The sequence below is a fragment of the Scyliorhinus canicula genome, chromosome 3 (assembly GCF_902713615.1).
Source record: "Scyliorhinus canicula chromosome 3, sScyCan1.1, whole genome shotgun sequence".
NCBI lineage: Eukaryota > Metazoa > Chordata > Chondrichthyes > Carcharhiniformes > Scyliorhinidae > Scyliorhinus > Scyliorhinus canicula.
The window spans coordinates 23,544,211-23,561,731 of NC_052148.1; the positions used below are offsets into that span (position 1 = coordinate 23,544,211).

General features: G+C 47.5%; 1 protein-coding gene across 1 annotated transcript in view; it reads left to right on the plus strand.

Annotated features, from left to right (window-relative positions):
* The window catches only part of atrn (attractin), a 382,044-nt gene that overhangs the window by 219,337 nt on the left and 145,186 nt on the right, over positions 1-17,521 (plus strand). The window contains exon 26 of the mRNA XM_038792945.1: positions 16,275-16,336. Within this exon, the coding sequence (XP_038648873.1) occupies positions 16,275-16,336 (62 nt within the window). The remainder of the gene's footprint in view (positions 1-16,274; positions 16,337-17,521) is intronic.

Consider the following 17,521-nt stretch of genomic DNA (forward strand, 5'->3'; position numbering starts at 1 on the left):
CAGGGGTTCACCTTTGGGTCTATTGGATTGCAGTTACCTGGTATGAGGTGCTTATTAGCATGTTTCTGATATGTGCACCTCATGGGAAAACCTCCTGAATGTTCATCACTCAGTGGGCCTCCCTCCTTAGACGGGTGGTTGGGGGGGGGGGGGGGGTGTCAGCAATTTAGATGGGAAATGAATGGATTGTTTTGCGTGCAGTTCTGAAGTTTTGCCACCAACATCCGGTTGGTTACCTCTTTGGGGCTCTCGATTTTTTAAATTGTAAATTTACAGTACACAATTATTTTTTTCCAATTAAGGGGCAATTTGACATAGTCAGTCTATTGACATTGCACATCTTTGGGTGAATGTGTGGAGCTCTAGGTTTAAGTACCACTTGCACTCTGGCACTGCCATGATTGGCACTGTTATCGGTGCACAGAACTTTAATCATAGTTTGCAGATGCTTGCTTTCCTCTCTTGACTTCAAAAATGTTGCTTCCACCGTTCCATGGGAGACTCAATAGCCCCTTTCATATCTCGGATATTGTTCTCCTGCCTGACTCCTTGAAGCCGGCTGCTTCCCTCCTAACCCTGGGCTTTCCTGAGCCACAAGCACCAACCCAGCTGGGGGCTTGCATTTCATGCTCCTGCTGACTTATCGTCTGGCACCGTGGGGTCGACCCTGCTCTGACTCGGTCATGAAAACATGACTGTTTATTGTGTTTCTTTTATTGTCTTTTCCTTTCCTCAAAAACAATACCTCACAAATATCGACTGTGGCAATGTTCTCCTTTAGCGTCGGCAGATATTTGGATAAAATCCCTCACGTTATCGTGCTTAACGCAGTAAGGTTTTGCATATGGCGGACAATCTGTCTGAACATGCGCAAACAGGATCTCTCATCATTCTGAATTATCATGGATCCAAAATAAAATAAGCAAATTATTTAGCAATTTTCTAACTGATGATTAAACTGTGACTGATTATCTTACTAACAGACACTTGAAGAGTTCACTAAATTTCATTAAAATGTGCTGTATTTTAATCACTGATGCTGAGCAGAACTGCCATGAAGCTAGTGCTTCGATTTGTGACCGTAAAATGACCATTTATAATCTCTTCTGGTGAATTACAGTGTCTTAATCAAATGGAGCTAATTGAAGTTGACATTAAATTATCTTGGCCTCAGTTGCTGCAGACTAAAACTGAATTACACAACATTATGCTTTGTCCTTTAACTTGCAATCAGCCTAACAGCTGTGTCCAGTTCAGTTATATGAAGCATGTCATTTTCTGCCTGAAGCCACTGATACTGTCTGTTACGTTGGTTGATTTAATCCCTGGTTTTCCTAATTATTAAATGACTTTTCAGAATAAGACTCTAGCTTTGTTAATGATGGCAATGTGACCTTACAAACATCGCACCAATGAATTGCGTTACCGTAATAAACACAAAGTGATGTTTTCTTCCCAGTGATTGTACGGTGATTTCTTTATAAAAATTGCTGTTCAGAGTTTGAGGATAAAATTGCCAATCAAACTCTGGAGACGCTTTGTCTCGGGGCAATCTTGTGCCATTTCATCACTTGTTCTTCCTTTTGTAATGTGACACTCTGATGGTTTGTCATTTTGTAATATGCTGTACATTTTTTCCACATAAACAGTGAAATTAGATGGTTCCATAATGATGTTTCTGAACCTTTCATGGAGAAAACAATACTTGGTCGACAATCATCTAAAAAGCCTTAGCACTCCTGTAGAAAGTACTAGCAAGCATTTTGGTGCATTGGCGAGTACTCTGATTAACCCCTTCCATCCATCAGTTGAATTGCATTACTGAAACCATGTGATTTCTTTAATGAGCAGCATTTTAAATATTCATTCATAGGATGTGACTGTTCTGGCAGGGTAAACATTTATTGCCGATCCTAATTCATAAGTTCATAGAATTCATACAATGGCCTTTTGGCCCATCGAGTCTGCACCGACCGTCTGAAGAGCATCCTACCTAGGCTCACTCCCCCATAAAACCGTAACATCACCTAACGTTTGTGCACTAGGGGATCATTTTATCATGGCCAAGCCACTTGACCTGCATATCTTTAGACTGTGGGAGGGAACCGGAGCATCCAGAGGAAACTCACCTCGACAAAGGAAGAAAGTTCAAACTCCACTCAGACAGTTACCCGACGCCGGAATGGAACCATGCCGCTGTGAGGCAGCAGTGCTCACCACTGTGCTGCCCTATGAATGTAGGAGTGTGCTGCCTTGTTGAACTCTGGTGTTCCTTGTGGTGTAGGTATACCCCTGCTGGGGTGGGGTTTCCGGGATCTTGCCCCAGCAGCATTGAAGGAGTGGCAATACAGCTCCAAGTGAGGATGGTGTATGACTCACGGGAACACAGGATTGGATTGGATTTTGTTTATTGTCACGTGTACCAATGTACAGTGAAAAGTATTTTTCTGCAAGCAGCTCAACAGATCATTAAGTACATGAAAAGAAAAGGAAACAATATAAATAATAGGGCAACACAAGGTACATAATGCAACTAGATAACACCGGCAACGGGTGATAAAAGAGAGAAGTTAGTAATAATGTTAGTCTTAGAATTAAAGTTTAAAAGATTAGGACGATTGTAAGTTAAGTAAAAAGTGGATCTGTTAGGGAGGGCTCGCAGAGAGTCGCCTCGCTCCGGTGCCGTCTTGTGCATTAGTGGTACTGGTGTTCCCATTTGTCTGCTTCCCTTGTCCTTCACGGTTATAAAGGTTACAGGTTTGGAAGGTGATGTCAAAGGAACCGAGCGAGTTGCTGCGGTGTATCTGATGTACACTGCTGCCTCTGTGCACTTGTGGTGGAAAATATTTAAGATGGTGGATGGGGCGCCAAACAAGTGGGCTGCTTTTTGTCTTAGATTATTTTGAACTACTTGAATATTGTTGCCACTGCACTGAACCAGATAAGTAGTGTTTCATCAGACTCCTGACTTTGTAGATGGTGGGCAGGCTTTGGGGAGTTGGGAGATAGTTGGTCGACACAGAATTCCCATTCTCTGAACCGTTCTTGCAGCCACAGTTTTTATGTGGCTGCTGCAGCTTTATTTCTGGTCAATGGTGATAACCCCAAGGATGTTGATGGTTGATGCTCATCAATCCTGAGTTTGGGTTCAGCCAGGGTCATTCAGCTCCTGACCTCATTACATTTTGGTTGAGCTTTGAAGTCCAGAGATGAGGTGAGCGTTGCTGCCCTTGACAACAAGGTTACATTTGACCGAGTGGGGCATCAAGGAGCCCTCGCAAAACTAGAATCAGTGTGAAAACTCTCCATTAGTTGGAGTACAAAGTAAGACTGTGGTTGTTGGAGATCAGGGGCGGAATTCTCCGACCCCCCCGGGGGGGTCAGAGAATCGCCCGGGGCCGGCGTCAATGCCGCCCCCGCCGTGTCCCGAATTCTCCGCCACCCCAGCGATTTGGTGGGGGCGGAATTGCGTTGTGCCGGTCGGCGGGCCCCCCGCGGCGATTCTCCGGCCCGCGATGGACCGAAGTCCCGCCGCTGACGAGCCTTTCCAACTGGCATGATTTAAACCACCTCTGGTACCGGCGGCCTCAGGCGGGCTCCGGGGGGGGGGGGGGGGGGGGGGGGGGGGCGCGCTTGGGGGACGATCTTGCCCCGGGGGCCACCGTTTGGCGGGCCTGTGCCGCGGGGGGCACTCTTTTTCTTCTGCCCCCGCCATGGCCTTCACCATGGCGGAGGCGGAAGAGACCCCCTCCCCTGCGCATGCGTCGGTATGACGTCAGCAGCCGCTGACGCACCGGCTCATGCGCGGACTTACGCCGGCCGGCGAAGTCCTTTCGGCCCCAGCTGGTGTGGCGCCGAAGGCCGTTCCGACACGCCGGGTAGGGGAGAATCCTGGCCCAGATCACTCAGCTCCAGGATATCACTGCAGAATTTTTTCAGTAAGAAGTCTTAGAACACCAGGTTAAGTCTAACATGTTTGTTTCAAACACTAGCTTTTGGAGCACTGATCCTTCCTCAGGTGATTCTGTATGAGATGGTTTCACGACATATTGGTCTAAATAAAACTACCAGGCTATCCTAGATGTATTGTTGTGCATTAAGGAGGGGTTACGGAATAATCTCATTGTGTGGGGTTCTTTCGGGAAGAGTGACCATAACATGATAGAGTTTTTCATTAGGATGGAAAGTGAAATCATCCAATCCGAAACTCCGGTCCTAAATCTAAAGAAAGGAAATTGCGATGGTTTGAGGGGTGCGTTGGGGAACTTCATTAAAAGGTATGATGGTTATTAGGTGATCGCTAATATTTAAGGAAAAATCCAAGCATTGCAACAGTTATAGATTCCTTTCTGGTGCAAAATCACAACACGAAAAGTGGCCCATCCATGGCGAACAAAGGAAATGAAGGATAGTATTCGATCCAAAGAGGAGTCGTACAAAGTTGCTCGCAAGCTTGAGGATTAGAATAAGATTAGAGTTCAGCAAAGGAGGACAAAGTGATCAAGCGATGAAAAATAGTGTATAAGAATAAACTTGCAAGGAACACAAAACTGGACTTTAGAACCTCTAAGTATGTAAAAGAAAAAGAGCAGTGAAGACAAATGTTAGGTCCCTTACAGTCTGAGAATTAATAATGGAGAACAAGGAAATGGCAGAGCAATTAAACAAATTTAATTCTGTCTTCACAGAGGAAGATGCAAGAATCTTTGCAGAAATGCTAAGGAACCAAGGGTTCAGTGAGAAGGAGGAATTGAAAGAAATTAGGGTTTAATGTGCAAAATTAAAGCACATGGGATTTGGGGGAATGTATTGGCATGGATTGAGAGTTGGTTAGCAGACATGAAGCAGAGTGTCAGGCATTGATGAATGGGGTACTGCAGGGGTCAGTGTTTGGGCCCGGCTATTCACAATATATATCAATAATTTGGATGGGGGAACTAAATACATTTCCAATTTAAAATTTCACTGGTGAGGAGGATTTAAAGAGGCTTCAAGGCGATTTAGACAAGTTGAGTGAATAGAAAAATACATGGCAGATACAGTATGATGTGAAGAAATTAGAGATTTGCCACTTAATTCGGAAAAAAGGAATGGCAGAGTATTATTAAAATGGTGATAGATTGGCAAATGTTGATGTGCAAAGGAACCTGTCTGACCTTGTACACCAGTCACTCAAAGCAAGCATGCAGGTGTAGCAAGCAGGAAGGCAAATTGCATGTTGACCTTCATTTCAAGAGGACTTGAGTACAGGAGCAAGATGTCTGACTGCAGCTGTACAGAGACTTGGTGAGACCACACCGGGAGCATTTTGTACTGTTTTGGTCTCCTTATCTAAGAAAAGATATACTTGCTATAGAGGGAGTGCAGCAAAGGTTCACCAGACTGATTGCTTGGATGATAAGGATGTCATATGAGCAGAGATTTGGTCGACTGACTCTTTATACACTGGAATTCAGAAGAATGAGAGGGAATCTCATTGAAATGTTTATTGTTCTGACAGGGCTGGACAGATTGGATGCAAGGATGTTACTTCCTCTGGCTAGAACAAGGGGTCACAGTCTGAGGATACAGGCTAGTCTCGGCAAGGCAGCAGGGTAGCGCAGTGGTTAGCCTCACGGTGCCAAGGACCTGGGTCCGACCCTGGTTCCTGGATATCACTCTGTGGAGTTTACACATTCTCCTCTGTCTGCGTGGGTCTTACCCCCACAACCCAAAAAGATATGCAGGGTAGGTGAATTGGCGACGCTAAATTGCCCCTTAATTGGGAATTTTTTTTAAAAAAAGGATACATTTAAGATTGCGATGAGAAGAAACTTCTTCACTCAGAGGGAGGTGAACCTGTGGAATTTTCTACCATAGAAGGCTGTGGAGGCCAAGTCACTGAATGTATTTGAGAAGGAAATATGTTTTTGGATACAAAAGGCATCCGGGGATGCAGAGAGCGGGTCTCTGGTGTCAGATGTTGAGATGGGAATGAACCACTATCATAATGAATGGTGGAGCATGCTTGAGGGGCCGAATGGCCTACTTGTGTTTTTAACAAAGACCCAAGATGTCTTCTCGGGTGATGCACTATTTAAGAGTAAAATCTGCCATCGTGTTTTCACCCAAACAGGAACTAACCTGCCTGAATACTGGGCCAATTAAAATTTTCATGATGGAGATCAATAAATTTTGGTTGGTACTATCATAGGATATGGAACTAAGTTGGTGAAAAAGAGTTGAGGTACAGACTTTCTTCTATTCATTCTTTGATGTGGGTGTCATCGCTGGCCAGGCCAGCATTTATTGCCCATCCCTAATTGTCCTGATGAGCTTCTGTAACCCATGTGCTGTTGGTACACCCACAGTGCTATGAGGAAGGAAGCTTGAAGATCTTGACCCCGCGGCAGTGAAGGCATGGCGATATATTTCCAAGCCATTGTGAATTGGAGAAGACCCTCCAGGTGATGGCTGTCTTCCCATGTGTCTGCAGCCCTTGTCCTTCTCGGTGGTAGAGATTTGGAAAGTACTACCATAGAATCATAGAAAGTTCATGTCACAGAAAGAGGCCACTTTCCCCATGATGTCTGTGCCAGTCATAAAAAGAACCACCCAGCTTAGTCCCACTTTCTAGGCACCTTTCCATCTGTTCCAAAGAACTCTCCAAGGGTGCCATAGCTCCTTCGATGGCCTTTGAGCGATCCTCTTGCATTTCCTTCCTCTGCTGCTGGAATTCAGCCTTAATAAAAGCCATCAATTCTAGATGAAAAATGAAATGAAAATCGATTATTGTCACGAGTAGGCTTCAATGAAGTTACTGTGAAAAGCCCCTAGTCGCCACATTCCGGTGTCTGTTCGGGGAGGCTGGTACGGGAGGATGGGGCCTTCCAGCTTGCATCAGCCCTTTCCTCGCCTGCATGTTTACAGTGTCTGCTGCTACAGTACAGGCCTGCTCCAACTCTTCAGCAGGTCTCTCACTGTTTTCTGCCGGCATTGATAACCAGCAGACATACCACTCCCGCAGAAAACTACTCCCAACATTCATCTATGCCTTTTCATCAAAGTTCCACCAATATCGGGTAAAAAGAGCTGTTTTCTGTGCCTTCAAGCAGCAGCTGCCCTGTGTGTGACCACTCACTTCATAGCCACCACTGGAAGTCCATGTCCAGACACCTTTACATAAGTTAAGGATTTCTGCCTCTACTGCTCTTTCAGGCTGAGTTCCAGAGCCCCACAACCCTTGAAGTGAGTTTTCTTTTCACCTCATCTCCCTGTTAGTCTTTCTACTAAGAACATTAAATCATATGCCCCCTAGTCATTGAACTCTTGTGAAAGTAAATAGATCCTTTCCATCATCTCTATATATAGGCTCCTCATAATTTTGTGCATCTCAATCAAATCTCCCTTCAGCGTCCTCGGTTCCAAGGAAAACAATCCAAGCCTATCAATCTTTCCTCATAGCTGTAATTTTCCATTCTTGGAACGTCCTCATAAATCTCCTCTGTATCCTATCTAATGCAATTGCATCCAGTCTAATGAAGGGACCAGAACTGCACACAGTGCTCAAGTTGTGGCCTAACTAATGTTTTGTGTAGTTCCAGCATAACCTCCCCGCTCTTATTTTCTACCGCTCGGCTAATAAATTAAAGGATTTATCAGCCTTTTTAAAAAAAAAAAAAAAAAAAATTTTTTTTAACCCCCTGGATTGCTGCTGCTATTGACCAAGATACCTATCTTTGAGCCAGGAAGTCCATAAAAGGCTGCCACCGTTTATAGAACCCTTGTATTGATCCCCTCAGGGCAAATTTGACCCTCTCCAATTTTATAAATCCCGCCATGTCACTGATCCAGGTCTCCACACTTGGGGGCCTCGCATCCTTCCACTGCAGCAAGATCCTCCGCTGGGCTACTAGGGACGCAAAGGCCAGGACACCGGCCTCTTTCGCCTCCTGCACTCCCAGCTCCACCGCAACTCAAAAATCGCGAGTCCCCACCCTGGCTTGACCCTGGATCCAACCACCCTCGACACCGTCCCCGCCACCCCCTTCCAGAATTCTTCCAGTGCTGGGCATGCCCAGAACATATGGGCATGATTCACTGGACTCCCCGAACACCTTGTGCACCTGTCCTCACCCCCAAAGAACCTACTCATCCTAGTCCCGGACATGTGGGCCCGGTGTAGCACCTTAAATTGGATGAGACTAAGCCTCGCACGTGAAGCGGAAGAGTTGACTCTCTCCAAGGCGTCCGCCCAATGCCCGTCCTCTATCTGCTCCCCAAGTTCCCCCTCCCATTTAGCCTTCAGCTCCTCCACTGACGACGACTCCACCTCCTGCATTACCTTACAAATGTCAGACACCTTCCCCTCTCCAACCCATACCCCCGAAAGCACTCTGTCCATCGCCCCCCGCGAGGGCAGCAAAGGGAATCCCTCTACCTGTCGCCTAGCAAACACCTTTACCTGCAAGTATCTGAACATGTTCCCTTGGGGAAGCCCAAATTTATCTTCCAGTTCCCCAGGCCCGCAAACCCCCCCGCCAATAAACAGGTCCCTCAATTTACTAATGCCCACCCTTTGCCACCCCCTAAATCCCTCATCATTGTTCCGCGCGATGAACCGATGGTTTCCACCCAATGGAGCCTCCATCAAGCCCCCTGTTTCCCCCCCTATGCCGTCTCCACTGTCCCCAGATTCTTAGGGTCGCCGCCACCACCAGGCTCGTGGTATACCTCTTAGGAGAGAGTGGCAACGGCGCCGTTGCCAAGGCATCCAGGCTTGTACCTCGACATGACGCCATCTCCATCCTTTTCCACGCCCCCCCCGGCCCCGCCCCCATCACCCATGTACGCACCATTGACACATTGGCAGCCCAATAGTACCCCAAAAGGTTGGGCAGCGCCAGCCGGCCTCTATCCCTCCCTCGCTCCAGGAAAACCCTCCTCACTCACGGAGTTCCATGTGCCCACACAAAGCTCAAAATACTGCTAGTCACCCTCCTAAAGAAGGCCCTGGGGATGAAGATGGGCAGGCACTGAAAGAGGAACAAGAACCTCGGAAGCACTGTCATTTTGAAGGACTGCACCCTCCCCGCCAACGACAATGGCAGCATGTCCCGCCTCTTGAACTCCTCCTCCATCTGATCCACAAGCCTGGTGAAATTATGCTTGTGAAGAGTCCCCCAGTCCCTGGCCACCTGCACCCCCAGGTACCTGAAACTCCCCCCTGCCCTCCTAAGCGGGAGCCTACCAATTCCTTCCTCCTGGTCTCCAGGGTGCACCACAAACACCTCACTCTTGCCTAAATTTAGTTTATTGCCTGAAAAGGTCCCAAACTCAGCTAGCAGCTCCATCACCCCCGGCATCCCTCCCACCGGGTCCGCCACATTTAGTAACCGGTCATCGGCATACAGCGACACCCTTTGTTCCTCCCCACCTCGCACCAAACCTCTCCACCTCCCTGAATCCCTCAACACCATCGCCAACGGCTCGATTGCCAATGCAAACAACAAGGGGGACGGGGGCAACCCTGCCTGGTCCCTCGGAAAAGCCGGAAGTACTCCGACCTCCTCCCATTCATGGCCACGCACGCCATCGGGGCCTCATATAGCAGCCTCACCCATCTAATAAACCCTTCACCAAATCCAAACCTCCCCAACACCTCCCATAAGTACCCCCACTCCACTCTATTGAAGGCCTTCTCTGCATCCAGCGCCACCCTATCTCAGCCTCCCCCTCAATCGCCGGCATCATGATGACATTCAACAATCTCCGCACATTTGTGTTCAGCTGCCTTCCCTTCACAAACCCTGTCTGGTCCTCGTGTACAACCCCTGGCACTCAGTCCTCTATCCTGGTGGCCAGGATTTTTGTCAGCAACTTGGCATCCACATTGAGGAGAGATATGGGCCTGTATGAACCACACTGCTGGGGGTCCTTGTCCCTCTTTAAGATTAACGAAATCAGCGCCCGCGACATCGTCGGGGACAAAGTCCCCCCTTCCCACGCTTCATTAAGTGTCCGCACCAGCAAAGGGCCCACTAGGTCCACAAACTGTTTATAAAATTCCACCGGGAACCCATCCGGCCCCGGCGCCTTCCCTGACTGCATCTGGTTAGCATAAATGCTTCACAGCTCCAGGGTCCCAGGTTCGATTCCCGGCTGGGTCACTGTCTGTGCGGAGTCTGCACGTCCTCCCCGTGTGTGCGTGGGTTTCCTCCGGGTGCTCCGGTTTCCTCCCACAGTCCAAAGATGTGCGGGTTAGGTATTGGCCATGCTAAATTGCCCGTAGTGTCCTAAAAAGTAAGGCTAAGGGGGGGTTGTTGGGTTACGGGTATAGGGTGGATACGTGGGTTTGAGTAGGGTGATCTGCTCGGCACAACATGGAGGGCTGAAGGGCCTGTTCTGTTCTGTACTGTTCTATGTTCTATGCCCGATCCCCTTAACTAGCTCCTCCAGCTCAATTGGTGCCCCCAACCCCTCCACCTGCTCCTCCTGCACCTTTGGGAAAGAAAGCCCATCGAGGAACCTCTCCATTCCCCTCCTCTCCACCGTTGGCTCCGACCGGTACAGTTCCCCGTAAAAGTCCTTGAAGACCTCGTTCACCTCTACCCCCTTCCGCACCACATTCCCACTCTTGTGTCTCACTCCAGCAATTTCCTTAGCCGCATCCCGCTTGCGGAGCAGATGAGCCTGCATGCTACTCGACTTTTCACCATGTTCGTACACTGCCCCTTGTGCCTTCCTCCACTGTGCCTCCGCCTTTCTAGTGGTCAGCAAATCAAATTTAGCCTGTAGGCTGCGCCTCTCCCAACAGTCCCTCCTCTGGTGCCTCTGCGTACCTCCTGTCTACCTCCAGCATCTTTCCCAGCAGTCTATCCCTCTCACTCCTCTCGCTCCTCTCCCTGTGTGCCCGGATGGATATCAGCTCCCCACGAATCACTGCCTTCAGGGCTTCCCAGACCATCCCCACCTGGACCTCCCCCATATCATTCACCTCGAGGTACCCCTCAATACTTGCCCGGACCCTCCTACACACCACCTCCTCCGCCAACAACCCCACATCCAGCCGCCACAATGGCCGCTGGTCCTGCACCTCCCCCATCTCCAACTCTATCCAATGCGGAGCGTGGTCGGAGATTGCAATGGCCGAATATTCGGCCTCCTCCATTCTCGGAATCAGTCCCCTACTCACCACGAAGAAGCCTGTCCGAGAGTAGACCCTATGTACGTGGGAGAAGAAAGAGTACTCCTGTGCCCTCAGCCTCACAAGCCTCCATGGATCCACCCCTCCCATCTGGTCCATAAACCCTCTCAGTACCTTGGCCGCCGCCGGCCTCCTACCCGTCCTGGAGCTGGACCGATCCAGTGAAGGATCCAACACCGTATTGAAGCGCCCCCCCCAATAATCAGACCTCCCGCCTCCAGATCCGGGACCCGTCCCAGCATACGCCTCATAAAGCCCGCATCGTCCCAATTTGGGGCATACACACTAGCAAGTACCACCTTCTCCCCCTGTAGCCTGCCCCTAACCATAACATACCTACCCCGCTTATCCGCCACCACCTCAGATGCCTCAAACGACACATTTTTCCCCACCAGAATCGCCACTCTCCGGTTCTTCACATCCAACCCAGAGTGGAAAACCTGCCCCACCCACCCCTTCCTCAGACGGACCTGGTCCGCCACCTTCAGGTCGGTCTCCTGAAGCATTGTCACATCTGCATTTAGCCCCCTCAGATGAGCAAGTACCCTCGACCGCTTCACCGGCCCATTCAATCCTCTCGCATTCCAGGTGATCAACCGGATCAGAGGGAGTCCCACCCCCGTCGACTAGCCATAGCCCGTCGACTGCCCGCCCCAGGCCAGCACCCCCGCCCGACCCAATCGCCACAGCGACAACACCTCACCTCTGTCCCCCCGGCCCCCACCAGTTCCTTCCTGGCCCTGCCAGCAGCAACCCGGTATTCCCCCCCCCCCCGGGCTAGGAACCCTCCTAGCCGCGAACCGCCCTCCATTGTACTTCCGTGGGTCAGAAACCCCCGCCGAAAACCCGACCCCTCCCAGTGGGATCATCCCCCATCCTATCCCTCCTCCAGGCACCGCTCCAGCGCGGGGAAGAACCAGTTAAGGCCCCGCCTTATCATCTTCTTGTAGAGCACCTCTTTCGTCCGATTAAACCTGGACTGTCGCTTAGCCACCTCCGCACTCCAATCATGGTAGATCCGTATTACCCCATTCTGGTAGTTGCTGCTCTTCACCTTCTTGGCCCAGCGCAGCACACGCTCCCGATCACTGAACAGGTAGAACCTCACCAGCACCGCACGTGGGGGTTCATTCTCCTTAGGCCTCCTGGCCAGTACCCTGTGGGCTCCCTCCAGCTCCAAGGGCAGATGGAAAGACCCGGCCCCCACTAGCAGGTTCAGTATCGTGACCACGTAGGTTGTCAGATCCGACCCCTCCAGCCCCGCCGCAAGGCCCAAAATCCTCAGATTTTTCCGCCTCATGCGGTGATCAAGCTCCTCGAAGCGTTCCTGCCACTTCTTGTGGAGTGCCTCGTGCCCCTCCACCTTACTCACGAGGACCACGGCCTCCTCCTCTCGTTCAGTGGCCTGCGTCTGCAACGCCTGGATGGCAGCACCCTGGGTTGTCTGAATCTCCGAGAGCCTTTTGTTCGTTTCCTGCAGAGAGCTCAGTACCTTAGCCTTGAAATCTGCAAAACAGCGCAGGAGATCAGTTTGTTGCTCCTGGGCCCACTGCTTCCACTCCTCTGGAGCTCCGCCGGCCGCCATCTTGGATTCCTTCCCCCGTTTTTTCTGGGGAGCTGCTGCCGTTTTTTCCCCCTTTCCACTCCGAGTTCGAGTCATGAAATGCGGAGAAAGTCGATCAGCACACCTTCCCCCACCGGGAGACATTGATAAAATTCCGTTTTGGGCTCTAAAAAGAGCCAAAAAGTCCGTTTGAAACGGGAGCTCCCAAATGTGCGGCTTCCTGCGTCATCCCCGCCACCGGAAGTCCATTTATCAGCCTTCTTAACTACTTATTAACCTGTCGTACCTTCAGGGATCTGTGGACATTCGCTTCAAGGTTCCTCACGCCTTCTACATTTCTTAGTATCCTCCCATTTATTGTGCTTTCGGTTGACCTCCCCTAAAGTATCACCTCACACTTCTTTAGGTTGAATCCCATTTGCCACTTTTGCCCACCTGAACAGTCTATTTGATATCTGTTGCAACAACCTTGGTGGGTTGCTGCAGTGCATCTTTTGGAAGGTACACACATGCTCTTACTGTGCACTGATGGAGGAGGGAGTGAATATTCAAGGTGGTGGACGGGGTGCCAATTAAACGTCTGCTTTGTCTTGGGTGTTTTCCAGCTTCTTGAGTGTTGACAGGGCTACATTAGTCCAGGCATGTGGAGGGTATTCTATCACACTCCTCTCCTGTATCTTGTAGTTGGTTTGTGGCTTCAGGGAGTCAGGAGGTTAGCCACTGAAGAGTTCCTTCCCCATGACCTTGTTGCCATAGTATTTAAATGGCTGTTGTAGTTAGGTTTCTGGTCAATGGTAACGCCCAGGATGTTGATGATAAAGCATTCAGCAGTGGTAATGTTGTTAAACATCAAGGGGAGAGGGTTAGATTCTCTCTTGTTGGAGGTCATTATGGGTAGGCATTTGTGTAGATTACTTTGCCACTTGCCAGCCCAGATCTGAATGTTGTTTAGGCCTTGCTATATATGGATGTGGACTGAGGAATTGCAAATGGTGCTAAATACTGTGCAATCATCAGTGAACATCCCCACCCTTACCGTTTGAAGGAGAAAAGGCCATTGATGAAGCAGCTAAAGATGGTTGTGCCTAGGACATTACTTTCAGGATCTCCAGTGAGGCTCTGGGCTGAGATGATTGGCCTCCAACAATCACAATCATCTTTCTTTGGGCCAAGTATGACTCCAACCAGTGTTGAGTCCCCCCAACCCCGGTTTAAATCAATTTTGCTAGGACTCCATGATGCTGCACTCAGTCTAGTGCGACCTTGATTTGAAGAGTAGTCACTCTAACATCCCTTCTGGAATTAATCTCTTTTGTCCCTGTTTGGACCAAGGTCTAGAGCTGAGTGGCCCTGGCAGAATGTAAACTGAGCATCGGTGAGCAGGTTGCTGGTGAGTAGGTGCCACTTGCTAGCACTATTGACGACATCTTCCATTACTTCAATTGAGAGTAGACTGGGCAGTAATTGGCTGGATTGGATTCTTCCTCCTTTTGTCGACAGGACATACTAGGGCAGTTTTCCACATTGTTAGGTTATTGTTAATGTTGTAGCTGTACTGGAACAGTTTAGCTCAGGCAGTGGCTAATTCTGGATCACAAATCTTCAGAGCTACTGTTGAGATGTTGTCAAGGCCCGGAATAGTTACTGTTTCCAGTGCCTTCATCCATTTCTTGATATCACGTGGAATGAGTTGAATTGTTGCTGGGGCATTAGGGAGGCCGAGGTGTATCATCCACCAGCTTGTACTTGAAGTAGGAGCTGGAATGGAAAGACCAAAGACCAAAGGATTGTTCTTCGGCAAGTAAAATATTAGCCTACTTGCATCTAAACCGGTTTTGTGGGGTTTGTTTTGTCCTCTGTAGCACACTTATCAGGAAAGGAAACAGAAGGTTCATAGAAAGGCGTTGAATTTCCTGAAAGGAACAAATGCAATTTTTGTTGTTCTGTCTCGCACTTGGCTTTTGAGAGTATTATTGAGTGCGCCTCATAATTTTCCAGCCGGTCTTATTGCTACTTTTCACTTATCTCTCAACAGCATTTTAAAACTTCATTTGTGTTTCTAATGCAGTGCTTGGACTCAAGTTACAATATGTGTCGCTGTCATCATCTTCATATTTATAGTCTTCTGAATGACATGTCTTGTTGCTGCCCTTTGTGTTAGCTGTGCAATAATTGGGTGGTTGCTTTCTTACAAAAGTTGTAAAGCAATTTGAGGGCTGCACTTTTTAGGAACAGGAGAATGCTTAAAATCTTTTCTGTGAAGCAGCGTTATGGATGTTGAAGAGGTAAGATCTGTGGTGCATTTAAACTCTATTGATAGGTTTGTTTTAAAGTACTGAAGCATTTTACTCAGTTAAATGTCATGCTCAACCATTTTCCACTGTATTAAATGCTCATACTCCAGTTCTCTATTTATTTGAATTATTGTAATTGGAAATATGTACCCAACTTACATTGAACTCTGACTGTCAGCTGCTGTTTTATGTATTTGTGTTCTAGATAGACCATAGTTTCAGAATGATTGGATTTTAATTCTGTCACGATTGTGCATCACTGTTGCATCTAATCATGGACATAACATTTGATGTTGTGGTCCGATTTGAATGTTGAACAGTTCCACTTGTTTGATCAAACAGAGAAATACTTTGGAGAGAAAAGTGGGATTAGAGTTGTTCTCATAGGAGAGCTCATACAGCCACAATGGGGTAGAATGGCCTCCTATCTATAAATGTGTATAGTTCAGTGGGAACTATTTCAGGAGATTAACATTATCACTATCTCACCATGTTAAATGATTTATGACATTAACAAAAATGTTGTGTAAGTATTTGAAAAGGTCAGTGGATGGCTACAGGCAAACAGTGATCCATTTTATAGAAGAAAAGAATTTGCTAAATAAAAATTGTTATTCATTTAAAAGGAAGACTTCTGCCTAAGGGGTAGTGATCCTTACTACGGACCAAATTGCATATTGAAAATACAGTGCACTACTTTTTGGATGCGACTGAACTCTCAATTGAATTGGTCAAGGGTGGCCATGCTTAATCCTCATGACTGGCAGTTGTAGAAAAAATTAATTTAGCGTATTCCAGGTCTTTTTTAACCCATGATTATCTTTCATTTGTTTGACTCTGGGCAGGTGTAAGTTAAACTGTTAACATAGCATTCAGAAACCATGAAAATATTCATTAATCTCAATCAACTTCTCCAAATAATAGCACATTTTCACTGACCTTTCACCACTCACCAGAAACCACATTAAAGAGGAAACCGTGTTGCAGTCATATCTCCAACCCAAGTCCTTCTCCAGCCCGGTTCATTGCTGGGAATGAGATCAGTGAAATTATCTTAATGTTACGTAGGATCCTGATTATTGTAATCCTAGAGTCTGTTCTTAGTCAGAGAGAGTACACTGAATTAAATTAACTGCAAAATTCAGTTAAGTACTATCTTTATGGTCATAACGTATTCCATTTATTTGTTAGCTTTATTTTAAATTTTATGTGTATCCCTTTTTCTCCGTAGATTGCCTTTTCTCAGCACAGCAACTTCATGGACCTTGTGCAGTTCTTCGTCACGTTTTTCAGGTTAGTCGTCTATATCTGATTTGTATAAAAAGCCTTGCCGATTTTTAAAATCCGCAGTCCATTTGCACTCAGCTTAATCAAAATGGGCATGTTTGCAGAATTTTGTAATTATTGCTTATACTATTTGTCCTTTAGAAAGCAGCGCACAAGTTCAGCTGATAACCTGGAGTTGCCAAAACAGAATCTATTATCCAGTGAAAGTGTTGAGTCGGTCACTGTGTTCATTTTGAAGCACGTTGATAAGCCCTATACCACCAAACCAATGCAAATGTGTAAACATTCCACATTGTTAGTATCTATAATAGTGGCTGCATCGTAAATTGAGCGTATGAACTCTGTGCTCAGCACGACCAAGAATTTAATATCTTTGGTGAAATACTATATTGTGTGATAGATGTATTTAAACCGCAACCTCTGGTTCACACTCACCCTACAAATCTTGAGGGTCCAATTCTATTTGTGTTGATGTTTCTTTGTCTTTGGGGTTGGTCCAGTTGAATTTTAATGGAGCTTTGCAAAGAATTGTCCTTGGCACGACAATCTTACTCGTGAATAACTCGCAGTTAGAAAGCCCCAACAAATTCTATCCGCAAATTGAGGTGTATGCAAACTAGTAGCAGCTGTTTTTCAACTTCATATGTGGTCCATGCTGAATATGGTCCATGCTGACCATAACGTGAAAGGCACAAAAACTCACAAATTAACATGATTCTGAAATAATTCTGGAAAGGTCTGATTGGATTGGAAAATAGCGAATGTGACTCCTCTATTCGAGAAAGGAGGAAGATAGAAAGCAGGAAACTACAGGCCAGTTAATTTAACACCTGTCAAGGGGATAATGCTGAAATCTGTTATAGTAATCTTTATTGTCACAAGTAGGCTTACATTAGCACTGCAATTAAGTTACTGTGAAAAGATCCGAGTTGCCACATTGTGCCGCCTGTTTGGGTACACAGAGGGAGAATTCAGAATGTCCAATTCACCTAACAGAACATCTTTCGGGACTTGTGGGAGGAACCCAGAGGAAACCCATGCAGACACGGGGAGAACGTGCAGACTCCGCACAGACAGTGACCCAAGCCGGGAATCGAACATGGGACTCTGGCGCTGTGAAGCGACTGTGCTACCGTGCAGCCTATTAAAGAGATTTTAGCAGGGCTGTAGAAAATCTCCATACAATCAAGC